We start from the raw sequence: 27,903 nt of genomic DNA on the forward strand, positions 1-27,903 counted from the left end.
TCACTAAAATATTCAACTTTATTAACAGTGTATTTACATATTTTTTCCAGCTTTTAGTCAACCGTGGTGCATTAAAAAAGCTAAGCAATAACCACAGTACAAGATGAAAACATTTTGAACTATACAATACTTTATACACGTTTTATACAAAGGAACACTTAAATAATACAACCGGACACAAAAATATACATTTTTAGAGAAATTCACATCAGTAATTGTATAAAGCTCTCTCCTGTACTGTGGTCCTGAAACGGCAGGACTAATCCTTGGCTCTGAAGTGTTACTTGTGACAGTCCTGAAAGGCCACTATAGCGCAAGGATTGCCACCTCTATTACTAGGCAGGGCTACTTACCAGTCGCCACTCACTCTCTCTCTCCGCAGACTTCATTCACAAATAACAACAGAGCCAGAGAAGGCAGATCAACTGCCATTTGGCTTTAGCTCTGTACTTAAAAAGCTACCGTCGCTGACCAGTAACAGAAGTGGCAATCCAGCATAGACCACACCAACGTCTTCAAGGCTATCAGCTTAGAGTTGAGTTTGTGTGTTCAAGTGTTGAGGTCCTTATGCAAAACATCCAAAGCATAGTGGTATCAAATTGTATTTAGGAAGGTAGAGTTCTGGAGCCAGTAATAAAATCTTTTAGGCTCACGCTACCCACTAGTTTTAAGTACTACATACTGATATATACTTAATTAAAAGAATGAAAGAATTAGCAGAATAATGCACTTAAAGGAGTGTGTACTGTTCAGGATGTGTGTTCAACACATGATTGTGTTAGTAAAAATAAGGAAAGCCTGCCAGACACTGATTTGACAGTCCAAGGTCAACCCAGTTCACTTTTCTTGGTCAAGTGCATCTACATTAAGGCTTTGAATTCGTCTGACCCAAGATTTTACAGTTAAAATAAATGGGTACCCAAGTCCTGCTAGTATGTCTCATTGAGACCAACATGAAGAGAATAAAGCTTAACACCTTCCAGAAACTGATGCAAGAACACATGCCGATACCTTGAATATATATAATTTAGTTTCAAAATTAAGATGAAAAGATTTAATAAGTTTTTGTTTTTTTTCACTAGGACATTATGGCAAAAAATCCTAGAGGGTAAAAAAAAAAAAATCAAAAATCAAATAATTTAAGTTGTAACTTCTTTGGAGGATTTTCCACTTCCTGTTTGTGGTTCTTACAATTTTCATGCAAAGAGATAAAATTTCTTAAGACCACCTTAAGAAACGACACTTTCAATGGAAATGGAATGTGCATCCAGAACTGCAGGTGGGGGGGAAAAGAGAGTAAGAAACTCGCTCTAGGAGTCCTTGAGTTTTGTTGTCATACATTTGTGTCTTGTAATAAAGGTTCCTTGGCCTCTCCAGGGGCCTGTGGACTGTGCGGGTGACCGTGGCCACCGCAGTGCTTTTTCCAGTTGCTCGATCGACCATTTAAGTTGGTGTGTTCGGGAATAAACAAGGCAACAAGCAGAGCCAGTAATACAGAGCATGCTCCAAACAGGAATGGGGGACCAGGAATGATGGAGTTCTGCAAGGAAAAGCACAAGAGAAGCTTAACAAAAGAAACCACCACTTTTAGTTTGAATTGCGTTTCCCCTTTAGATTATCTTACGCCAGATGTTAGTGCAGCAAAGACTGGACACTGGGCCAACAGAGTTGCAAAGTTTTTTCCCCACCCTTCCTCCCTAAACGATTAGAGGGCACTGGACTTTGAACCACTAAACGCAAACAATAACCTATCATTTCACCCCCGGCTGTGTGGCATATTTAAAACCAAACTACAAAACTGCTCCAGATATTTGAGAATGCCAAACACAACAGGTAATCCCATATATATCATTCGAAGTAGAGATGATGGCTACTCTATGCATTATTATTATTATTATTATTATTATTATTATTATTATTATTATTATTATTATTCTGCACCAAGCATTGGACTTGCAAGAATAAAATGTTCACACAGTAGTTTGCTGGCAAAAGTAATACAAAATCTTTGTTGGCAAAATTCTGGATTTACCCTTGAATGCCATTGCATTTATCAATCAGAAATCGGTCTTAAGCTGCATATGGGTTTTCTCCAGATACTGCAAAAGCACTATGCACTTGCGCCTCACTCCCCTTTCCAACAGCCAAAACTGCAGCAGGCAAGGTATGACACAGTTAACAAAATGATTTTCCAGCTGTGGACAGATGTGAAGTATTATTTTTTTAACTCAAGAATGGTGAAACAAATAGCCTTTAGTATTTCCATGTAGTGATGAATTCCATGTAGTGATATATTAAGCCATTTTGAGGATCAGATATTCTAAGCCAGGTACAAGGTACAGTACATTCTAAATGTTGTGGACTCCCAGCTCCCATCAGTCCAGTCAGCATGAACGATGGACAGGGATGATGACACCTGTATGGTATCACACAGGCTACCCATGCTGTAAGCTTGGAACTCGCAACCTCTGCTATCATGTACCAGAGAAGATACTTTTTAGAGCAACCGTCACAAATTCTGTTTCTGAAATGACTCTTTAGGACAAGTCACACATTAAGCAAAGTCTACCACCACATATACACCTAAGAGGTACTTGTATGCAAGCAGTGAAGTGTCTGCCCTCCCCTGTTAAAATATACAGAAATGCTGAAGACAATACCTGCTGCGAATGGTGCTGTGTGGCTACATTATCTCCCAGATCATTCTGAGTCACTGGAATTTCATTCAATTCTACATGGAAAATGTAGAATATAAAACCATAAAGTGCTGGTCCCAAGCCATTGCAGAGGCCTCTAATTCCTGTTATCATTCCTTGAACGACACCTAGAAAACAAGAAAAGAATCAGCTACAGGCTAACAGTTTTCTCTACTGGGGCCATGATAAAAAAAAAAGGCTACTGTGTGCTTAACAAATATTTGCCTGCCTTATCTGGAAACTGTCTCCCCACAATCCCGAGACTGCTAAAGATATTTTGATCACTTTTTACTAGTACTCAATGTACTTCTAAAAAAATAAAGCCATTTATTGGTTCCAAGAATTTTCCACTTCATGTGTCTTGTCTTATGAAGTGCCTACCCTGTTGATCAGCATCAGCAGTTCGCGAAACAAGTGCACTGACGGCTGGAAACGTGATGCTAGACATGGCAGCAACAGCCCCTGCTGCCCACATCATCCTGGAAAAAAGTTGAAATTGGAATGGATAAATTTGTCAGAATCACCTCTGAGAATTTCAGCTCGAAATCACATAATACTGCAGAGAAATCAGCCATTTGTATGACAAGAACGTGCCTTATTATTATTATTATTAGCAAAAAGATGTCATCAGTGCTAATACTGCAAAAACGAGCAACAAAATAGCTTGAATAATGTATGTAAAATCTACATAGAAGACATCGGAAAACAACAGCTTGTTACACTTCTCTGCAGTCATTAAAGGCTGCAGCCCCAGAAAGTCATACTCTCAGTAGACCACATCAAATCAAAAGGCTTAAGTCATGACAACCCATTGCTTTCAAAGAACAGCCTTCCTGGATCAGATCAAAGTTCCATCTAGTCCACCTCCTCTTCCCACAATCAGATGCCTTTGAGAAGCCCACAAGCAAGTTATGAGCAATGGAATTCGGAGGAATACTGCCTCTGATCCTGAAATATATATACCCATGCCTAGTAGTCAGTGACAGCCTTATCTTCCATGAATTTGTCTAAACCCCTTCTAAAGCTGTGCAAGTTGACGATCATCACTACAGTACTGTGGCTGTTTAACTGCGGTGTGAAACTGCTAGTATATTTGCAAACTAAGCAGGGTCTTGCATGGTTTCAAATTGGATGGGCAACTGCGTGTTGAGATTCCTGCAATGCAGACGGTTGGATGATCCTTAGGATCCCTTCCAACTCTACAATTCTATGGTTCTATACCTTCTTTTGTCTGTATTGAATTGTGCCACCTTCAGCTTTAGTGCATGGCCACGGGTTCTAGCATTACAATATGATTTAATCAGATACAACCCATGCATTTGGATGGGTGTACTCAGATTTAACCATTGTAAAGGTAAAGGTAAAGGGACCCCTGACCATTAGGTCCAGTCATGACCGACTCGGGTTGCGGCGCTCATCTCGCTTTATTGGCTGAGGGAGCCGGCGTATAGCTTCCGGGTCGTGGCCAGCATGACTAAGCCGCTTCTGGCGAACCAGAGCAGCGCACGGAAACGCCGTTTACCTTCCTGCCAGAGCGGTACCTATTTATCTACTTGCACTTTGACGTGCTTTCGAACTGCTAGGTTGGCAGGAGCAGGGACCGAGCAATGGGAGCTCACCCCGTCGCGGGGATTTGAACCACCGACCTTCTGATTGGCAAGTCCTAGGCTCTATGGTTTAACCCACAGTGCCACCCTCGTCCCTTTAACCACTGTATATCTCCCTAAATGTGTAGCTCAGAACAGAGGCATTATGACAATCATCATTGCACATCTTTAGAACATACACTTTCCAATACTGTGAATGAAAGCAAAAAGAGAGAGAGATTTATGAGTCACATAGCATATATTTTAAGGAGTCTTCTAAATAAAGAACAGGATTCTGCCAATAAATAAACAAAAAAGCAACAGATTGAAAACGTTACTTACCAAGGTTCTGAGCCAAAGCCATACCACGCAAGTTGCAGTATTTGAAATCCCAGGCCCAACAGGATGGTGTTTTTGTTTCCAATTGACCTCATAAGTAAACTCAAAACTATTGTCTGAGGGGAGGAAAATGCCAATATTTTAGTTAATGCAGTATATGGTTATTCGAAACACCCAGGACACCTCAGAGATTTAAAAAAGCACTAGCTACAGAAAATCCTGGGTTAGTTCTCAGTGACCCAGGCATCTGATTTCTACAAAGCAGGAGACTGGGAACATGATGGGGGGGGGGGGCAAGTGGAAAATAAAAGTAACAACTATTGTTTGCTTTCATCACACACATTTAGTAAAGTTGTACTGGAGTGTAGAAGTTGAACTTTATGTATCATTTGTACTGGGAAGCCCTTCGTTTTCATCTTATTTTTGCTGTGGCTCCACAGATTATAGTTTAAACATCAGTGCCCTAACATGAAAACTTTAGTGCCTTACTTAGCTAATCACCAGTGACAGCCCAACCACCTCTGTTCTTGAAGATATTCTGCTAACAGAATCTCTGCAGCAAACCATGATTGTCAGTTATAGTTACCTGGGCAACAATGGAGAGAATCCCAAGGACTGCTATAAATGCTGCAACACTTTCTGGTGAAAATCTCATTATCTAAAGGATAAATAAAAAATCATTGGATCATTTTTACTTTAAGCATAGATGAGCGTGTCGAACTGTGCTCAGTTCACATAATGTTACCTAACTAAAATCTTTCATTTAATAAAATACTGAAACTAGCTAGCCAACTCAATTTCAAGGCAGGGCAATTTTTAAAAATGTCCCTACAATGGTACAGGTGTGCTGTGGTCTAAACCACAGAGCCTAGGGCTTGCCAATCAGAAGGTCAGCAGTTCGAATCCCCGCGACAGGGTGAGCGCTCCCTGTTGTTCGGTCCCAGCTCCTGCCAACCTAGCAGTTCAAAAGCACGTCAAAGTGCAAGTAGATAAATAGGTACTGCTCCGGCGGGAAGGTAAAAGGCGTTTCCGTGTGCTGCTCTGGTTCACCAGAAGCGGCTTAGTTATGCTGCCCACATGACCAGCAAAAAGTGTCTGCGGACAAACGCCGACTCCCTCGACCTGTAAAGCGAGATGAGAGCCACAACCCCAGTTGTCCGCGACTGGACTTAACAGTCAGGGGTCCCTTTAACTTTACAATGGTACAGAGGCCTGAGTTTCAGTCAGTTCTTCAGCAGAAAGTGAATGTGCTTTTAAGCAATGCAAATGATTCCACACACCACAGAATAAAAAGTGATTTGCCCCCTTCGGGCAAAGCTGACAAGTCCTAGCAAATGAATCTATCATCAAGTCGTTCCGGCTTGATCACCCCTCATTTCTGTCAATTAATATTCCACATTCAAAATAATTAGGCAAATGCTTACCTGTCTGAGGTACAAGAAAAAGCTGGAATACTGTCCTGCCTCAGGGAGGTATGAGAGAAAGACTGTTATGCAGATTAGCAGCACTATGGAATCCTGACCAACTTTCTTCAATGACTAGAACAAGAGGGGGAAAGGGAAATGGTCAAGTATCATTTATAGAGCCCATGTGATGTAGTGGTTAGTGTGTTGGACTGGGACCTGGGAAAGGAGGGTTCAAATCCCCACTTGGTCATGAAGGCCACTGGGTGACTTTGAGCCAGTTACTGCCTCTCAGCCTCACCTACCTCACAGGGTTGTTGTGGGGTTTAAAGGAGACCGGGGAAGGGGAGAACCATGCATGCCACTTTGAGCTCCTTGGGAGAAAAAGATGGCATTCAAGCACAATAAAATAAATAAATGTTCCTTGCCTCGTGGGAGGACAGTGAACAGGGCCACAAATAAGGAGGGATTTCTGCATACATGAAGAGATCTCCCCAGGAACGCAGGATAAAAGATGAGTAAATTTTAAAAGGAAAAGAAAACCTGAAACCGCCCAACAAAGACTTGAAAGTCCACTGCCGTTCAGGAGCCACAGAATGTTGAAGAGAGTTTGAAATAAACAGAGACGGAGAAAAACTGACTTGGATGAACAACTAATGCCTTATCCTGGGTGGGCAATTAGGGTAGGGAATGTGTGCATCCCCCAACCCAGCCGTATTTTCCCTCTCTCTACAATTTCTCCAGGACACAATAAGGTTTTGAAGGGCTATATCCCCATCAAAGCTAAATCCTCTCTAATCACATGGACATATATAGTCTGAAGCAAAGAAAGGGATTTTCAGAAATTGGTTTATTACTTTCATGTCTCCATTCTGAAACTTCATAAAAAGCAAGGAGGCCAGCAAGGACTGAGCTTTTCTCCTACAGCTGAATTTCTTTCCCTGCCCATTTAATAGATGGACAGAATTCAGTTCTGGTGTAGCCACTTCAGCTGGGACACACGGTACCCACCCCATAGCTATTCATTCCTCTTCAAGAATGTGCTCATGTTGGAGCCCAAGTTCTTTTGTGTCCTGACACTGCCCCAAACATTTTTAGAGTAGTTAGTGAGCCTGTTCCACTTGGATGGGAACTTCCATATACAGTGGAACCTCTACTCATGACCACAATCCGTTCCAGAGGCCTGTCCTGAAGTCGAAACGGGTTGCTGGGAGAGGCGCCGTTGTGCGCAGGTGGCGACTGTCCGCTTCTGTGCATGTGCGAATGGCGATCGCCGTTCCTGCGCATGTGCTAACGGCAGCAAATCCGCTGGTTACTTCCGGGTTTGCTGAGGACGTTGGGCAAAATGGATACAAGCGGAGGCGGACGTAAGAAGAGGTTTGACTGTAAAGTTGAACCTTGGATCCCGAATGCCTTGTAAGTCAAACGTTTTGGCTCCCGAATGGCGCAAACCCGGAACGGCTTCTGCGGCTTCCAATTGGCTGCAGGAGCTTCCTGCAACCAATCAGAAGCCGTGCTTTGGTTTCTGAACATTTTGGAAGTCAAACAGACTTGCAGAACAGATTCCATTTTGACTTCCAAGGTACGACTGTAGTTTCTTAAGGCAGTTGGGGACAGCTAACTGGCTAAAGAAGAATCCTGCCTAGACCTACAAGTGTGACTCTGGAAAGAGAGACTAAGTAAGGAAATTGTATGGAAATATAGACCAGCCAGGCATCTAGCCGCAGACCAAGTGTGTTTGCGTGTTTTGAAATTGGGCCACTCCACAGCCTCCTAAAACATTAGCTAAGCAACCAATTGCAAAAAGCAGTGGGGTGAAATTCTGGTACAGACATGCTCAACAAAACATTTACTGTTACACATTAATAAAAACTCAGGAGTTTCAAAGCACACCACAGCACCCTCTGTACCAAACGTTTAAATACATTATTACCGCAAATGGGTCAGCTTGTTCCCAAGAAATGGGTGCTCCCCACGACGCAGGCCTCATCTTTTCTGGCAATGATTCAGGTACAGCAACAAGGATAAAGCAAATATCCAGCAATGCAATAGCTGTAGCCAGGACCACAACCAGGCTGTCTCCATACACACGACCCAGGTAGGCACCAATGGCAGGACTGGTAACTAAACTCGCAGCAAAAGTTGCCGAAACCTATGAATGATAACAGGGATAATATTTTCGGTGAGTAACCACATCCTCTCTTTCTAATGCCAAGAAGGATTCAAGAAAGTTGACAGAGAAATAGAAAGCATTTAACACAAAACATCACCATAAGTTTTGATAATTTATAGACTTAATGATCATGATTTTCCTATAGCAACTGTTGGATGTTAGGTAAAGGAAGAATGACTTAAAGTTATGAGTAAGAGTAGCAATAGATAGTTCTTTCGCAATACAGAAGATATAAAGATTCTTCTGATAAATAGGAACAGGAAGCCAGGACTGTAGGATGCTAACCAAGAGGAACCCAATTAGGTGCATGTACTTCCTGTAACGTGTTACAACTCACATTAAAAGAATTCTAATTACTAACGACTGTTGTGTTTAAAACATTCAGATAAACTACACACATACCAAGCCATACGCCATGCTCCTTTCATGTTCTTGGGTTATATCTGCTACATAGGCAAACACCACTGAAAAGGTCACTGCAAAGACTCCAGAGACAGATATAACAGCAAAGTACCACCTAGGAATACAAAAAACCACAGTAATAGTTTCTTAAAGGTAGTTGCAATTAACAAGAAAAATCCTAGCCTGGGCTGGAGAAATACAGCCAATTTTTCAAATAAATATTAAAACAGAGGACCACTGAGTAAATTTGACCAAACTGCGGGAGGCAGTGGAAGACAGGAGTGCCTGGCGTGCTCTGGTCCATGGGGTCACAAAGAGTCGGACACAACTAAATTACTAAGAACAACAACAACAACTGAGTAAAAGGCAGCATTTTTTGACAAACCTTTCCACAATATATTAGATTTAAAAAGCTTTCATATTTGTTTTATTTATTCAAAGTATCTGTAAACTGCTTTTTAGTTAAGCCCATACAATGCACACAGAAAGAAAAACATGGGTTATGTTAAGCACATTGAATAGGTGCATTTGGCATACTTTGTCAGAGTGAACGTCCTCGAGTCATAAAAAGTGAATGTTTCAGCAGAAAAGGAGAAGCAAAAAATGACATATAACTGGTCATTCCAGAGAGACGCTCTACGCCAAAAACTCTATAGGGCTCGTTCTTGTCTAAAAACCTGAGGAACAAGAAATTGCAGAGTCCCATGAGCCAAATCTCTGCTTCAATAAAGCCTAGGGACTGCAGGAAAGCCTAAAGCATACCAAAAGGCAATGTTGGTCTCCAGCACTGCCTGAGAGCAAAACAAGGAGAGCAGCCAAGGACAGCTTGTCTATGTCATTCACAATGCATTCATTGCTAAGTGAGCTGGCACTCTGCTAACAAGCACCATCTAGCTTTGCACAAAACACAGTTCAAGTTTTGACATTTTGCCGTCTTCTTCTTTGGTGATCATTCGTAGCCGAGAAAGATTGTCTTCCATAAACACGGTTTTAACAATGAGTCCGTAAGTGACTGTGGAGGCCAATTCTGGATCCACACGTCCTTCCACAGTAGGGACATTGGTTTCTGGGCGGGAGTCGATCACAATGTGGATTTGCCAAGTGTGCCTTCCTTATAATGAAAACCAAGCACACAAGACTAACATGAGAGACGTTTACAGACAAACTTTAAAAGGGGACACTAACCATGGACTGATCTTCATTAGTGGAATTGGTGCACAGGTAAAAAATACTGTTAGCAGCAGGAAGGATTTTCGGCCCCAAACGTCAGACAGAGCCCCAATCAAAGGGGCGCTCAGGAAAGACAGTAAGCCCTGGGAAGTGAAAACAAATGCTTAAGTGAAGGACAAGGCACACACTGAAGGCAAAAGGAAGAGCTGAAAGGTTTCACATCCTGATACATTCATTTAAAGCAGTGCTACCCAAACTTGGGTCTCTAGCTGTTTTCGGACTACAATTCCCCTCACCCCTCACCACTGGTCTTGCTAGCTAGGGATGATGGGAGTTGTAGTCTGAAAAAACCCCAAATTTAGGAAACACTGATCTAAAGCCTTTTTTAAAAAAATACATTCATCTAAAGCCTACTTTTAAACAAAAAGATAATCTGCCCCTTCCTTGAAATGACTCAGTACTCTACAGCAAGCATATTCAGTTAATAGGATGCATATGACACAAAGTGCAGGATAGGGCTCATATGGATGTCTCTTAGCCCACCAAAAACACAGGCAGCCCTACAGTGCCAGTTTTGGAGGTCGGCATTGCAAAAGCCTTTTTGTGTGATATAAAGCAGGCTTATACACTGTGGTTTACTAGGTGAGAACAAATCACCAGCAGATAACCAGGCAGGAAAAAACTGTTTGGACTTCAGCACGTTCCAAATAAATACTCGCTCAAAAATATGTTATATGAGTGGCTCACAAAAATGATTACAAATGCATTACAGACTTCTTCTTTTTGATAAAGAAAACAGGAATCATAAAACTGAGCCTATATTCTACACACACAAGTTGTTTAAAAGGCCTGGGTTAATAACATGTCTTCACTTCAAGATTGAACTAGAACATTAGGAATCCCTGTCACTACAGGAATTTAGTAACACCATATCTTGAACTGAAGGCTATGATCTTCCTAGAGTTTTGAGAGGATTCTTAAAGGAATGATATGAAATACGTAGAGGGAACAAAGAATTAAATGCAGTCTAACTTTTGGCTTATCGTGTTTGATCTCACCCTAAATTCACAACATCAGGTATAATCCTGAACTTGACTAGAACAAGGTGGAATAATTGAACCATTCAGGTCTAATTTGCAGGCATTTGATTTATGAATGAATCATACACCTCAATAGAAAACATTTAAAAACTAGGCTGGTCTTACCTTTACTCCTTGGATTAGGCCATTCATTAAAAATGTATGTTTGGGAAAGGTTTCGTGCAAAACCTGTGAAACAATTATGCATGTGACATATTAATGAAGGACACCTAAGAGTATGAATACTCTATTTAAGCATTAAAAAGTTTCAAAGTCCTTAGCCTCCATTACCACCACCACAGTTTACTGAGACAGAATCACTTCCCTTCATAGCAGAAAATGCTCACTACTGCCAATACTGTAAAAAGCTAATCACCATTTGTTATGTGATTTTTCTAAGAAAAAAGGAAGAGGGAGAAGAATGACGTTCTACAGCTAAGGGCCTGCAATACCTGCAGCGTTCTGATGCGATACAACTGTATCACTCAACATGGGAACTGTTTCTACCATAAAAGACCATTGCAACTGCTGATGTATCCATGCCCACATTTGTCAGAAATCCCAGTGTGACATGGTATTACTTGGCAGTGCGGCAACACTACCATCAGTAGCTTACTTTTGCCCTGACTTTTGAGATACTATGCCTCTTTTTTTAAAGAGACAGTTTCTAGGTTTCTGCATATGCGAATTGAGATAATGCAGACACACTTATACTTTACTTTTTTAAAAATGCAAATAGTGTATCAAACTAATATAAAATGTGATTACGACTTTCTTAAGGTTCTAATTATATTAAAGAAAATAAATATCTAATGTATCAAAAGAAAAAAATATGATTACCCTGAAGAAACATGAACATCATGATATAGCATCATATGGTGGAAAAGAATTATGTAGTATTAAATTGTAATTAATTTTGTTATTCCAAATATTAATTTTTTAAAAAGGCGTCTCTCTCTTTAAATCTGCCTGTTTGCTGGTTGTTTAAAGTTCATGCATTAATTTGGTCATTAGGAAAAATTCCCATATATTCTGTCCATTCTTTGAAAGATTTTTCCTTTTGAGGGTTGGACAATGTATAAACTTGCCAGATGTTAATGGACTGGCAAGCTAACTGCACTTCTGTAAGTACTACTTCTGAGTTTAGTATACACAGAAGAGCAGTTTTAAGAGTATTTGAAATATTATATCCAATAATTTCCTATATCATGTTTAACACCAATTTCTATTTCCATTTTTACACAATTAAAAAAAAGTGCAAGTAATCAGTCAAAGGTTTTAGAGAGCTAGTATAAATTATTCTGGTACCAAGTGCAGTTTTTTTCTGTCATTACATAACAGCACACAATAAGCTACAATGACCATGCAAACACAGGAACATTGATGGTCAGCAATTTGTTTACTACCTCCATTATCATATTTGCATACACTGCACTATTTGCAGTTGTTTGCTTTTTCTGCATAGAGAATTTGGAATTGTGCTCACATTTATATCATGAGGCACTGAGAAGGAAAGTTTGACTCTTACTGAGGGGTGAGCTAGGAGAAAAGAAGTCTGAAGAGACAGAAGGCATGGATAGTGTGCATGCTGCAGAGTTAGAACTGGCGAAGGAATCTTTCCCTGAAGATATCACAAAATTCAAAGCCACCTATCCACATGCAAGCCAGACGTTGCTAGCATGTTTCTGGCCAAGACAGATTCACACTGCATCAAAAAAGGGGAAGGTGAAAGAAATCAGAGCAGAGCTGCCCTAGGGAATTCTAAATGGGTGTGTGTTTTGAAACTGAATTTACAGAAACACAGCCTCTGCTGGATTGTTTTAGGCTTTCCATACTTCAGAAAGTTAGCAATGAAATAATGCAATCACTTCCTCCTCTTATTACAAAGCTAAAATTGTATGTTCAAAGACTGTTTATTTTTACCTTTCAAATGCAAGACAAGCCAGTTTACTTGGATTACATGAATATTTAACTGAGAACAGAACATTTACTTGAGAACAAATATCCCAGTCACACTATGTCCCTTGAACACAAACCGCCCCATTTCAGTTACATATTACCATCAATAACAGCATTTTGCCAGATACAGAAATAGCAATAAACCACAATAGAACACTTAAGAATATATTCAGAATTTGCTTTTAGCGTGCATTAAGTCATCTTAATGTCTGCTTAAGGGGAAGGGCTCTCTCATACAGCCATGCACATAACCTGCCAGTCATGCCAAGACTGAACACATTGATCTGATGTCAATAACTGTTTACTCTGTTGCGTATTTCCAAATAACCATGCACTGTTTTATGCATGATACAGATGCACAATCCCCAACTTGCTAAACTGTAGTTTAGCAGCAAGAATGAGTAACCCATCTCACTCCGCCTCCTCCTAAATATTTGCTTGCTGATTCAATCAAACCTCAGCTATTCCAAAACAGGGAGCTGTGATTTAATGTCAGTTTACTAACCAGCTTTAAGCGCCAAGGAAGGGAGGAAGCAGAGAGAGGAGTGGGAGTCAGGTCTAATCCCTTGTTAAAATACAGTAATTTAAAAAAAAATCACTTACCACTAAGGTAGGTGCTGTCAGAAGCCCCCATGCAAAGAATTCCAAAAATATTACTATCACAGCATGATAGACACTAGGTGAGCCTATTCCTTGAGGCTGAAAGAAAGAAATATAATTGTTACTACATATAGCCCAACCAGTCACATATAATTTCCTCACTAGCAAACAATAGGGAAGAGGTGGTTAACTGTGGCCCCAGATGCTGCTGAACTTTAACTCTCATCAGCCCCAGCCAGCAGTACCAATGGTTAGGGAAGATAAGACTTGCAGTTCGACAGCATACAGAGAGGCACTCCTGCCACAGGGGGTGAAAACAGATGTTACAACTCAAGGGAATGAAAGACACCCAAACTGCATTTAGACATAATGGCAAATTACAGTTTGCAGTTGCTTGCATGCATGCATAGAACTTATGTCTCAGGTATTCTACCCACCCACCCAACCAGGAGAGATTTATAAAGTGACCTTGCTTGTTGACAAGATAAAAGTTTGTCACATTCATGCACAAGGACATATTGGGGTTGGGCCAATTATAGTTTGCTCTTAAAGGAGGAACAAAATGTATGCTAGGATCCTTGATTAAGGGCAAATTAAGGACAGGTATTCAGACAAAATGGAAAACCGATGGCTTGCTGGCTAACAGGAAGCCACTTTAGGAAACCCCCATGTGTGAGTGGAGAAAGTGCATGAGCCCAAGACTCAACTCTCCATGCGCATGTAATGGAAAAAACACAGTCTGAATGCATCAAACTAGTCATACAATTTTTCAGTAAGTGTTTTCATTTCCATTATGAAAATCTATTTTGACTCTTATATGATTCCACTATAGGTTTGAATACTGGTCCTCTATTCTCTCAGGTAAAGTGACATTCATGACAATAAAACATGTTCCAGTTACCTATCCCTACATTACTAGAGGGACGCGGGTGGCGCTGTGGGTAAAAGCCTCAGTGCCTAGGACTTGCCGATCGAAAGGTCGGCGGTTTGAATCCCCGCGGCGGGGTGTGCTCCCGTTGCTCGGTCCCAGCGCCTGCCAACCTAGCAGTTCGAAAGCACCCCTGGGTGCAAGTAGATAAATAGGGACCGCTTACTAGCGGGAAGGTAAACGGCGTTTCCGTGTGCTGCGCTGGCTCGCCAGATGCAGCTTGTCACGCTGGCCACGTGACCTGGAAGTGTCTCCGGACAGCGCTGGCCCCTGGCCTCTTAAGTGAGATGGGCGCACAACCCTAGAGTCGGACACGACTGGCCCGTACGGGCAGGGGTACCTTTACCTTTTTACATTACTAGATCGGTGTTTCCCCAATTAATCCTCTCAACTTAAAAGTGTGCTAGTTCTTCCTTTTGCAAAGAATTTGCATACCTTCATGCAAAACCCACTATCCATGAAAATGTATCAATGACAAAGTAACATGCAGCCATAGTATTGCTTGAACAAATCAAAATGAGAGTATCCAAGTTTTCAAGTGTGGCCATTAATTGCATAAATGTATTGGAAAACTGCCACAGCCCTTTGCTAAAATGGATGTTAAGGTTAAATGCCTTACTGTAGCGAAAACTCTTCAATATAGAGCATACTACTGTTAAGCCAGCGGCTTAATTGTTGGGCACTACACCCAGAGACAATCATGTAGTGGGCTCATTTTGGTTCTCTTACTTACTATTTCTCTCCCAATAACTCTGCAGGAGACCACATTTAATTGGGATTACAAGTGCAATACGTGTTTGAGGGCATGGAAAGGTCGATGCTAAAAACCTTAACTGCCACAGGAATTCAATTACTCCTCAAACAGAATTAAGCCAAGAATGAGTACAAATCTTACAGCACAGTTTACACCTTTGTACTACAGTACACACAAAACCAAAAAGGAATGTTTTAGTGTAGCACTATTTTATTTTATATTTTTTTTGGTCCCAAACTGAGCTGAATTTTGCATCAAAACTCATGCGTGGAAAAACAATACCCTGCCAAGAGTTGTAACGGCCAGAATGCTTCAACATTTCTCCAGAGGAGCTCCTGGCACTGATGCATCTATGCTTGCATTCTTTCTGTAACTACAGAAAGCTGGGGGAGGCGGAAGAAATGTAACTGGAGGGTTTGACAGTCTTGTTCATCAAGCTAAGATAGATGATCACCTGGCTGGGAGGCAGAAAAAGTCTGCATGCCTCCGCCACCCCTTGCCAGCTGCAATGTGAGAGAGAATGGAGGGAAATTAATCATTTCCCCATTTTTTACTGAGCTCCAAAAATGATCTCTAACTTTCATATTGTTTCATCTCTCTCTCTCTCTCTCTCTCTCTCTCTCTCTCTCTCCCTCCCTCCCTCCCTCTCTCTCTCTCACACACACACAAACAATAATTTCCTATTTAGCAGCTTTACTTATATGCAAAAGATTCACTTTCCCTCCCAACCTTTCAGCCAATTAGAAGGGGAGTAGCTGGTTGCTTCAGTTTCTGATTCCCCATTTTTCTTCTTTTCTTGTCTCTCCTCCCTTTAACTTTGGGTTTCATTTTGTACTTGGAGTTTATTAGGCTGAATTTTTGAGCCTCTTGTTCAGAACCACCACTTAAACCAGAAATCAACCACTCTGGCATTAAAAAACCCCACTTCAAATAGATCAAGTTGTATTCCTTCACACTGGCTATCTCCCACTCCCCCAAAATAGGGGCATGTTCAGAGGAAATGTTTTTGGTGAGACACCAAAGCCACCCCAAAAAATTGGACACCCAAGTGTACACACACTGAGAGTGGCAGCAGCCAAGGTGTTGTGGCATTTCCTTACATAAAATTGTTAAGGCTCCTGCATCTGTACACTGCCTCTTTTATGGCATTGTGACACATCTATAGCACTCAGACCAGCAGCAGCCAACTCATGCTGATACGCTTTCCCAGCCAAGCCAACAGAGGGGAAGATTTCATCTGCAGCTACCTTCAGGATTTCATCCTTTTCCCATAAGGACATGATGGAACAGTGGCAGATGGAGGGGAAAGGGAAGGTATAAACAGGAGCAGTGCCTCAATTCCTTGTACCGTATTTTTCGCTCTATAGGACGCACTTTTCCCCCTTCAAAAATGAAGGGGAAATGTGTGTGCGTCCTATGGAGCGAAGAAGCCATAGCCCCACGACCCTCTCCCAGTTGGAGAGGTAACGCGCGGCTGTGGCAGGAGCCTCTATAGCCGTGCGTCACCTCTCCAACCGGGAGAGCGCGCGCGCGGGGCTAAAGAAGCCCTCCGCGACCCTCTCCCAGCTGGAGAGGTGACGGGCGGCTATGGCAGGAGCCTCTATAGCCGCACGTCAACTCTCCAACCGGGAGAGCACGCGCGGGGCCAAAGAAGCCCCCCGCGACCCTCTCCCAGCTGGAGAGGTGACGCGCGGCTATGGCAGGAGCCTCTATAGCCGCGCGTCACCTCTCCAACCGGGAGAGCGTGCGCGGGGCTAAAGAAGCCCTCCGCGACCCTCTCCCAACTGGAGAGGTGACGCGCGGCTATGGCAGGAGCCTCTATAGCCGCGCGTCACCAAAGAAGCCCTCCGCGACCCTCTCCCAACTGGAGAGGTGACGCGCGGCTATGGCAGGAGCCTCTATAGCCGCGTGTCACCTCTCCAACCGGGAGAGCGTGCGCGGGGCTAAAGAAGCCCTCCGCGACCCTCTCCCAACTGGAGAGGTGACGCGCGGCTATGGCAGGAGCCTCTATAGCCGCGCGTCACCTCTCCAAACGGTAGAGTGCGCGTGGGACTAAAGAAGCCCCCCACGACCCTCTCCCAGCTGGAGAGGTGACGCGCGGCTATGGTAGGAGCCTCTATAGCCGCGCGTCACCTCTCCAACCGGGAGAGCGCGCGCGGGGCTAAAGAAGCCCTCCGCGACCCTCTCCCAGCTGGAGAGGTGACGCGCGGCTATGGCAGGAGCCTCTATAGCCGCGCGTCACCTCTCCAACCGGGAGAGCGCGCGCGGGGCTAAAGAAGCCCTCCGCGACCCTCTCCCAACTGGAGAGGTGACGCGCGGCTATGGCAGGAGCCTCTATAGCCGCACGTCACCTCTCCAACCGGGAGAGCGCGCGCGGGGCCAAAGAAGCCCCCCGCGACCCTCTCCCAGCTGGAGAGGTGACGCGCGGCTATGGCAGGAGCCTCTATAGCCGCGCGTCACCTCTCCAACCGGGAGAGCGCGCGCGGGGCTAATGAAGCCCTCCGCGACCCTCTCCCAACTGGAGAGGTGACGTGCGGCTATGGTAGGAGCCTCTCCGCTGTGCGCCTTTCCGTTTCTCCTCAACCTGCTCTTTGGGGCTGGTGGTGGGCTTCCCCCCCGCCAGCCCCAAGGAGCAGGTCGAAAGGAACCTGAAGCCTGGAGAGGAGAGGGGTCGGTGTGCACCGACCCCTCTCCAGGCTTCCAAGGTAGCCGCCTGAAGGCGACTGAACGCACCTTAAACGGCAACTTGTTTTAGAGGGGGAAAACAAAAGGGGAAAATTCTCCCCCTCTCTGCGCAACGCCTCCTGCCGCTTCGCTGAAGGGGCGCTGGGCAGAGAGGGGGTGAATTTTTTTTTCTTGTTTTCCCCCCTCTTAAACAAGGTGCGTCCTATTGTCCGGTGCGTCCTATGGTGCGAAAAATACGGTAATTACTCATAACAGACTTGGAAAAAAGTTAAGAATCTGCTGCAAAGGATTAAAACATGGAGTGTAGAAACTTCTTAAAAACAACAGTACTCAAGCTGCAGTAGCATCACACAACTTCACATTTCTAAAATTCTAGAGCACTTTCAAATACAATCAAATGCTTAACCACATCCTGTCACACCCAGGAGCTGTATAGCATGCTTCCTTAAAATGGTGGTATGAACAGAGTCGGAATCAACTGAATATTACAAACGGGGAAGTACAACAAAGATGAATGGCACTGAATTAATGTTACTTCCTTTGGGGGGGGCAGTATTCCTTTCTTTACTTACTTAAACTTTTTTGCATTGACATTTTCTTGAGTAGTGTTAATTCACATTATGGAACAGGAAAACAAGTCAGAACTTTGTCACTTATGTACGTTTTCCTCCAGACATATTTTACAGTTCTTAGTGATGCTTGAAAACACCCACACAGAAACATCCATTTATAAGAGCATCTGACTGACCACACTGCTTTTATATGCAGATAGAAAAGTCAGCTATGTTTACAAGCAATTCTGCAACTTCTCATGAAGGCACCCGGGCATTAAATATGCAGCTGAAGACCACAGAGCACCAAACACATCGTAACAACTATACCATTATGTACAATCAGCACAGAAGGGCAATTACATGCTTCCCTTGAGGGTGTAAAGTAGTAACAGCACCTCCTCATTCTTCACAACAATCTTACTCTGGGCTGGAAAGAGCACGACAGCACTCCTTATCCAAGGGGGAAAATGCACTGTGATGAAGCAATATTGTTCTTCCTACATATGAATACATGAAGTTGCCTTAATATGTGTTTTAAACCATGATTTGCCATGTGTGCACTGATCATGCTCATTTTGCCCCTCTCCCTACTTGCACTGGAGAGAAACAAACCACGAGCCCTGCCTTCATGTTCCATCCGAACCACAAGGATAAGAAAAAGTTTGTTTTTTGCTTATCCGCCATGTTTTTTTGGAGCAAAACAAACCACCATCCCTGGTTCAGATGCAATATTAACCCAGTAGCTGTGGTTTGTAGAGTGTATAGCCTATGCATGTTAAGCCATGAGTCAAAACGTCACGTCTGTCTAGTTCAGCTTTCTCCAAACAGGTGTCCTCCAGATGTTTTAGACTATACATACAGTGGTACGTTGGTTGTCAAACTTAATCCGTTCTGGGAGTCCGTTCGATTCCCATGCTAAACCAAGGTTTGACGTTACGTGCACAAGCCTCAGTATTGTACGCTTCTTCCTACTCTTCTGTGTGGCCATTACCTCTCTTCCTTTGAGATTAACCCAAGAATAGAAGTAGGCAATTGTGGTGCATGATGGAAGGGACCATGTGTCATGGACTGCTTGGACGCAAAGGAGTGGTAGGATGAACCAACTGGGGAACCACCAAGGGAAAAAGGCTCAAAGCATGGGGAATGGTGGTGGGGTGACATGAGCGGTCAGAGGGAGGTGGTGTCAGAAACTGGAAATGGGGTTTAGTGAGCGGGGAGAGTCTGTGGCAGAGAAAAGTCCAGAATCAGAGGCAGAAAGGTGGCCAGGAGACAGAGATGAGACAGGCTGGTGAAGAATCGCGGGTGTCTCCCCCTCCTCAAGCTCCTCTCTTCACCCAGGCTTCCAGAACCAGATGAGGCATGAAAGAGGAGGAAAGACAAGCTGCACACAGGGGCAGTCTCCAATTGCTTGCAAGAAGCACTGGAGAGAAGACATAGTTGGCTGTGGGGAGGGAGGAACTTTTAGCCTCAGCAACTCATTTCATGAAGTAAGATGCTGTGCTGAAACTGTACAGTCTGTGAAAATAGTGCTTTGCTAATACACAGTTCTCTCCAGTTTTGAAGTGTGTGATTTACTGACTGCCTGGCTTTGCGGCAGAATGTGAGCCTGAAGGTTCAGATAATCTCTTCCACCTAATGCCCCAAAATGATTTGGTGATTCATGTGAACCACCACTATCAGTAGCTTACCAAAGTCTAAGGCAGAGGATTTTCCTGCCTCTACTACCTGAGATTCTTTAAGTAGTGATTCAGGGGTCTGAATCTATCGCCAAGCTAGGGCATGTGCCTTGGGAAGCTGTGACAACCCTGCCTCATGTCTTCTAATAGGCAGTGCTGCAGGTGTCTCAGTCATCCCTTTAAGGATGAAAGAGGTGACTTGTCTGCAACAGCGTACCTACTCTCCTGCTGGAGAAGAGCATTAGGTCACAATTGCCAACTCCTTTCTTAGCAATAAAAAGGCCACACAAGTACTGACCTATTACTGAAGCGCCTTCAAGGATCAAGGGGAGTAATCCCCAGGGCAACAAGATTTCAAGTACAGATTTCTGGAGTAATTTATAAGGCACCCTATGTTTTGAAGTTTCACATACATTTATGTTGAACTGGAACTTAGAAATCTGACCTGCAATGAGGAGGGTGAAAGTGACAACTATGAAACCTAAAATATTTGTTTTCTAGTGTGAGCATTTGCAAGAGTAATTTGTAATAAAGGGGAGGAATTGAGCAAGAGCTGGAGGAAGAAAAGTTTCACTTTAAGTTGTAAGGAGATACCCACTGAATCAAAGTCAGGAAATGAGACATCACCTATTAAATCAGAACTCAAGGCTACTAAGAAATATACATCCTTTATCAACTTAGTTTCAACATAACCAACCTCAAAAATATGAAGCAGTCTCTCCTTGAAAGCACAGGCAGTTCGCAGAGGGAGTCCCCAGAAAGTGAACAACTGTTGGATAAGAAGTCAACCCTCCATTCACAGTCTTCACTAACCTGGTGCCCTCCACAGGTTTGGGACATACACCTCCTGTGGCCAGCAGTAGTCTAAAACATGGGGGGGGGGCACCAGGTTAGCAAAGGCCACTCTCTCAAAACTGCTCTATACAGTGCAGCACAAGACAACACACCACCTGTGCTGACTACTTAGCAATTTTAACAATAATTATGTAGGTGGTGTTAAACATTCAAGGGAGTAGCTTTGTGCTTTAATAGTTTCTACCATAACATGAATACAGTGTCTCCGCCTGTGTCCCTTTTCTATTGGTACAGCAGATCCCACTCAATTTTAAAAAAGCTAAACTACATTGGAACAAGTTACCTGAACAAGAATAATCAAGATATACAGACTGTGTGCCTTCCTAAGTAGAGAAATGGACAGAGCATTGACAAGCATGTTTTTTAAAAAGGACAGTGAATTTTACAAGCAAGTGAGGCTGCAACAGGTGCTCTACCTACTTTAAGCACTATTAACAACATAAGAGTAATCTTCTGAAAATATATAGGATATAAATAAAATGAACATGGCAATGGCGATAAGCTGAAAATACAGTTAACTGCAAGTAAGAATTGTGGTGTGGAATTGCAAAAATATTGAAATGCTTTATCTTCAACAATTCTGTACTATTATTCCCCCTTTAAAAACGGGAAACTCAGAATTCATTTAAGAAAATGTATCTTCTAAGCTTTGTTCCTTCAGTGAAAAGTGTCATTCATTTGAACCATCATAAATAACTGTGTAAATTGATAACACATGAGTTTGACTAACAGGATTATGGTATTCAGAACTCTGAGTCAAAGCTCTTCATTGTCAATTTGCACAAAACATTTTCCTGCACATAAAGAAACATGCATGACTTTCTCATGTGCAGAACTGTGAAGAGCACATCTGCAAAAACCAACCAACCAACTCAACAGCAGAATCCAGAATAGCTGCTCACACCAAGAGCGGTGACATGAAGAATGTAAACAAGAGGCCTGTCCCCAAAGACTCAGGTTCCCTGATGTGTGTGTTCCTAATTGGCCAAAACTTTTTGAAGCATATCTATTCACGGTTCTACACGTTTTACAGTTTGACATATGTACTGTTCACATTTTATGTGTGAATTATGGAAAACATTGGTGCGACCACAGAATGTGTTAAATGCAAAACAACTCTGAATTCATAACCGAGCAGGAAAGTCAAGCCAAACTCAAATCAAACATCAATAGGCTATTATCAGTTCTCTGCCATAAACTCACTCTCTCTTTGCTCAAGTCCATAAACTATAGGTGGCTAATCTTTCCAGCCAGTTGCTGCTGGACTTCAACTCCTCCCATCCCCCGTTACCTGTCATGCAGGCTAAGGTTGATGAGTTTAGAAGTCTAACAACATTTAGGGGATCACAGGTTAACCACCCCTGCCTTAAATACATAACAAGAACAGGCAAAGCTGGATTCCAACCATAGTGTTAAAAATGTAAAAATTGCAATCACAAGCTTGACCAGTAGAGTACAAGAAGATAATTGTGCATCTGTTACTTGATGGCTCTAGAGAAGGAAACACAGTGTGTGTTCATGTGTCTATGACAAGATGATCTCCACGCAGAAAATACATTTAAAGCATGAAGCTATCCATTAGCAAGAGATGTACATAAGTAGCTCATAAACAGGGTGTGTGAAGGTATGGGTGTGACATGCTGTAAATGGCAAAGCATAGAAATTAAAACTAAGTTCAGCAATTGAAGCCCCCTAGGCCAAAGCTCTTGTTCAAACTGCCAATCCAAGGGTAAAAGTGGATGTGCCAGCATACCATCTGGGGGACTGGCAAGACTGAACTAGAAATACTAGTTGCCAAGAAAATGATCTATTACACAGAAACCTCAGCATCCTTGCAAAATTACAAATGCCTTTGAAAAGTGCTCTACATCTTGTGACAGAGAAAGCTGTACAGACATTAATTTTGCGTTCCCCTCCCCCCAAAAAAGTTTCAGGGATGAAAACAGGGACATGCCTGCATACCGTGAAACATTCAAATCAAGATTACTTCATCAGCACACATTGCTGAAACAGCCATATATTTAATATAGCGTAGTACAGAGCAGGCATCCTACACCAGCTGGAGGTGATGCACAGGTGAAACCACAGCAGTTTCCTTTAACAAAAACACCTGACTATGCTAAATAGAATTTGCAATCTCCGGGTGGATCTTTCCTTCAAATAGTGAATTCGAGCAGCTCAGAAGTGTCCATCACTATGGAAGCACAACAGGTCCGCCCAGAATAAAGCCAGTGATTTCTGCACCAGCCAGGAGATCTCAGAGAAAACATATGTTTGTGAATCAAAAGAAGGACATGCCCTTTTCCTTCCACGCTTTCCAGAATAGTGTGTGTGTGTGTGTGTGTGTGTGTGTGTGTGTGTGTGTATAGCATATAGTATATCTATAAAGATTTCTGAACCAGAAGCCCCTCTAATGATATACAGGACAGCAGAGAAAAGAGCGAGGAAGCTGTGCTCCCCTCCCCCCATTCTCCCCACCTGAAATGCACCTTCCTCACGAGGCCCGATTACAAATTTTGTCCCTGAAGAGGGACACACCTTTTAGGGAGCCTATTGTGTGACAAGCTGGTTTAGTGTAACGGGAACCCCAAACCCACTCGGGACCAAAGGACGGCGGAAGGCAAACTCACTCTCTAGGAAAAGTGCAGTCAACCAAGCTCCTTTCAAAAGCCACCCTGAACATTTCACCAAGCAGAACCAAAAATAGAAAGCCCCCCCCCCCCGCCCTCGGTCAAACCGGGGCAGTTGACCCATTCCGCCTTCAGTTCAAGGCGACCCACCAAACTCGTTGGGCGGGCAGGCGGCGGCACCTGGGCCCGAAGCACGCGGGCGGGAGGCCTGCCTGGTACTGAGGGGGTCTCGCGGGGCACCCCCCCCCCGCGCCCCGGTCCCCTCAGGGCTGCGCTCCCCTCAGGGCCCCTCGGAGCCGCCCCCCCTCACCGTGCCGCCGTCCTTAATGATGATCTTCTTGGCCAGCAGGATGCTGCGGTTGGCGGCCCTTTTCTTCTTCTTCCCCGCCTGGGTCATTTTACCATCGTCCTGGAGGGCCGAGGGAAGGGCGGGCTGGGCAGCGAGAGGGGCTCGGGGCGGAGGCGTCGCGTCTTCCTCTCCCGGCAGCGGCCGGGACCTTGCTTCCTCCGCGCGGCGAAAGCCTCCCTCTCAGGCACCCGCCGGCGCCGCCATCTTGGAGAGGGGAGGAGGGGAGGGAGGAGGGGAGGGCGGGGCGGAAGGGGAACAACAACTGCGGCGCCGGCAACAGAGACTCACATCACGCGATCACCCGATTGGTCAGGGGACCCTGCACGTGAGCCCCGGGGGCCTCGCCCCTAACTCCACCCCCTTCCAACACAGGGCGGCGGAAGGGAGCCAATCGCTTTCGTCGACGCTAATTTTCGAGCCAGCCCCGCCCAACCTTCGAGAGGTTCACGCGACGGGACGCGAGCGTCGCTGGGGTGGGCGGGGCTACGTGACTGGCGGAGCAGGGCGTGACAGGAAGGAGCCTCGTGAGGGCGGCGCGTCACTCTTCCCTTTTCTAGCTCTGTAGGCAAGAATGTACCAAGATTTCATAAGTTAAAATGAGGCTGCGGTCTTATTTTATCATTATTATTGCTTTTATATTTTATATACTGTGATCTTTTTCTGTGAACCGCCAGACTTCTAGGTATAGGGCGGTATATAAATTCAAATGATAATCATAATAATAAATAATAATTCAGAGTTCCAGTTTGAAGAATTGGTTCCTGATTTTGCTTTCCCGCGATTGTATGTTTTGGATGAAAAGCAGGAGTACCAATGTCCTAAAATAATAATAAACTGCCTTTTTTATAAGTGGGTGGTATGTGCAGGCCTTTAAATGAGATAAAACAACAATAATCTGAAATCATAATCATATCTATTTTGGTGGAGTGCCCTGTAAGTAGACCCATTTAAAACCAATGGCTTTAAATCTATTCATTTGGACTTAATTCTATGATTCTGTTATTTCAGTAGCTCTATTCCAAGTATGGCTTAATTGGGTACAACCTACACAGTACTGAATTAAATGGTTTAATTAGGTACAACCTAAAGTTATGCATTTGGGGGTGCCAGACCCCTCTATTCCTCGATCCAGTAAGTGTTGGAATCAAGCTTGGGGTGTTAAACTGACTGCCCGACACCTAATCCCTGGACTCAGCAAGTGTTCAGAGCTAATCAAGGCAGGCTGGCTTATTGTGTTCAGGTAATAGCCAGGGGAATGGGCCATTAAGAGAGCAAAGCGAAGGGGGCTCCGTGCTAGATACAAAATTTCAAATCAGAGGGAAGCCAGAGTTTAGAATTGAGTTTGTGCCAAGTGAGCCAGAAAGTCGACGTAAAGTTGCAAGCTGGAATGTCAACGAGGTAAAATACTCAATTGGTGCTTGAATCCAAGGCTGGGAGAAACAAGACCCTTTTGGGATGTCAATGCTGTGAACCCCTCTGTTAAGGCTCAGGTTGTAAAGACACCACTTCACTGTGTTTCATTCCAAAACAAAATACAAACCCTGTATAAGCTCCTGGAATCTCACACCACTAGGAGATTAAGGGAGCATCCAACAGTATACAAATCACACCCATTTGGTTCAGGTGTAGATGTCCTGTTCTGCTATGAATGTAACAACACTTTTTTATTATTTTTTAAAGATACTGTATGTTTACACTTTGTCTGGTAAATATAGTACATTGGGTTATATTTACATTGTGCAATAAAAAGGGAACTACGAAGTGTACATTAATGTATTTCATTCTTCCATTATTATTTTTCCCCCTCTCTCACAGTGGGGCACATTAAGCCAGTTCTTGCACACTGGGTTTATTGACCCTCCTGGTCAATACATGCACTAACTCCCATAGGCCCTATGCAACCCTACTGCTTTCAGAGTCATTTAAATGAAAGACACTGGCAGTATAAATCTTTAACTGATACACGGAGCAGCAGAATGAATTTGACACAGATGTCACACTTTGTGACTCGTAGAAAAATGTCCTTTATGAAGCTTAACTCACTGGCTAAACTTCAGAGAACAGAGACGGATGGATGCAGTTCTACAGCTCAGCTGCCCTATTTCACACAGGACTTTACTTGCTACTAGCCTGCAACTCATGAGATGCCCTTTGCCATTTGCCAAATGAGGGCAAATAGGGAATTGGAGGAGTCTGAAATACAAAAATCTGCCAGTTTGGAAAGCCTCAGTTATGATGCATCAGAATTTAGAGTTTATTCTAGGGATGGTCTCCATTTCCACTGCAATCCTGTCCACATCACCATACCCTCCTCCAACCAAACATAATACCCTTGAAAAGGATTGGAAGGAAGGAACTGGTGATGAGAAGGGCTTGCTTCTCATCAAGACAGGAAAAGAGTAAGCCTCACTCTTGAATGGAAATGAGCTCCTATGTGATGAAACATCAGGTTCCTGATGAGGAACCTGAGATTTGAAGTTTTCTCTGCTTCCCTACTCTGATTGGGAGGCAGGGGAAACTACAGATCTCATGCTCTCCAGCAGGAAACAGCATTCACCAACATGCACAGCGATTCTCATACTGGAAGCGAGCCCTTCTCAATTCCATTTATTTCCCTCCCTTGCCAAGGATAGTCAAGATGTTGGTTTCTTAACGACTCAGAATTGGGTTGTTATTTTAAAAACATTTATTAGAAAAGCTTTTTTCTTTTTTAAGTGACTTCTGCAGCAAGCCAAGTGGAGCTCATCCATCACCACCTTTCATGCAGGCCAGAGTTGCCCAAAGAGCTTCTGCAAACTTTGGCAGGCTTCTCCCCACTCCCTGGCCCGAATTTAAATTGGAAGGACACTTTCTTCTTACAGTCTTAAATATTTGCTTTTAGTGTGTGTAAAGAGTAAGACTCAGCTGTGCAAAACTGCTATGATAGGGTTTGGAAGGTTGTGCTTGTAGACAGACCAACACAACATTGTGGAGAAGTCAGGGGTGATATTACCAGAGATAAATTTTATGATAACCGGTCTCCATTCATTTCTTTCATTAATTCCTCAACAGAAGAACCTGGACCACCTTCTATTCTATATTTATTTTGAGATATTTACTGAACTTCCTGATTTTTATTTATTTAGGTATCATGTTGACTGTCTCCAAGGTTTAAAGAAGGTTATTTTCAACTTTGTAAGTCTGCTGTTGTAATTGATCCTATATGTTTGGCATTTATAGATATATTCTTTCCAAACACATGTAATGAGGACACATCGTTCACATACGTTTTCCCCCTCTCTTGACGTGATCCTTGGAATTATTGTGGTTGTTTTGTATCAGTTTGTTTTAATTTTTTGTTAGAAAGAAAGAAAGAAAGAAAGAAAGAAAGAAAGAAAGAACAGCCCAACCAGAACAAACTAGGAAGACCTTGAGGTCATAGTGGATAGGTCAGATGTCAACCTGGTGTGTGGAGGCCAGGAAAAAGGCAAATTATAGGGATCATTAGGAAAGGAATATAAAATAAAACTGCCACGGCTGTTCTGCTGTTATACAAATCTATGCCGTGGTGACATTAGGAATACTGTGTCCAGTTCTAGATGTCTCACCTCAAAAAGGATTTGGTAGTGTCAGAAAAGGGCAGCCAAAATGATCAAAGGACTGAAACAACTTCCTTATGAAGAATGGTTGCAGCATTTGGGGCTTTTTAATTTAGAGAAAAGGTGAGCAAGAGATGACATAACAGAAGCACATAACAGCACGTGTGGGATGAAGAAGGATAAACACAAAGAAATCTCCCTCTTTCACAGCAGAAGAACCCATGGGCATCCAATGTTCTGCTTCATTGGAAGGCTCTGGAGAGACAAAACAAAGTCCTGCTTGGGTGCTCTGCATAGGTGTCCAGTTGGTCGCTGTGAGAATAGGATGCTGGTCTAGATGGGGCTCTGGCCTGATCCAGAAATCTCTTCTTACGTTCTTAACTTCAGGGTAGTCTAGCCTATGCATTTGGAAGAAGGCAAGCCAAGAGCAGAAAACGCACACTGAGATTAGCAGAAAGCATGCTTTGGAAGCGAGACCTCATAGCTC

The 27,903-nt window shown here is 43.4% G+C and overlaps 1 protein-coding gene across 1 annotated transcript; it reads right to left on the reverse strand.

The window, feature by feature from the left end:
* On the reverse strand, nt 1-24,070 carry SLC71A1 (solute carrier family 71 member 1). The gene is made up of 12 exons (XM_028732684.2): nt 23,800-24,070; nt 13,411-13,506; nt 10,975-11,037; nt 9,785-9,912; nt 8,600-8,714; nt 7,958-8,176; nt 6,046-6,159; nt 5,208-5,279; nt 4,625-4,737; nt 3,078-3,175; nt 2,661-2,824; nt 1-1,540 (listed from the first exon to the last, which is right to left on the reverse strand). Exons 1-12 carry the CDS (start codon nt 23,884-23,886, stop codon nt 1,334-1,336), a joined length of 1,476 nt encoding a protein of 491 aa, XP_028588517.1. The 5' UTR covers nt 23,887-24,070; the 3' UTR covers nt 1-1,333.
* Between the last annotated feature and the right edge of the window lie 3,833 nt (nt 24,071-27,903).

Source organism: Podarcis muralis, chromosome 5 (genome assembly GCF_964188315.1).
Source record: "Podarcis muralis chromosome 5, rPodMur119.hap1.1, whole genome shotgun sequence".
Taxonomy (NCBI): Eukaryota; Metazoa; Chordata; class Lepidosauria; order Squamata; family Lacertidae; genus Podarcis; species Podarcis muralis.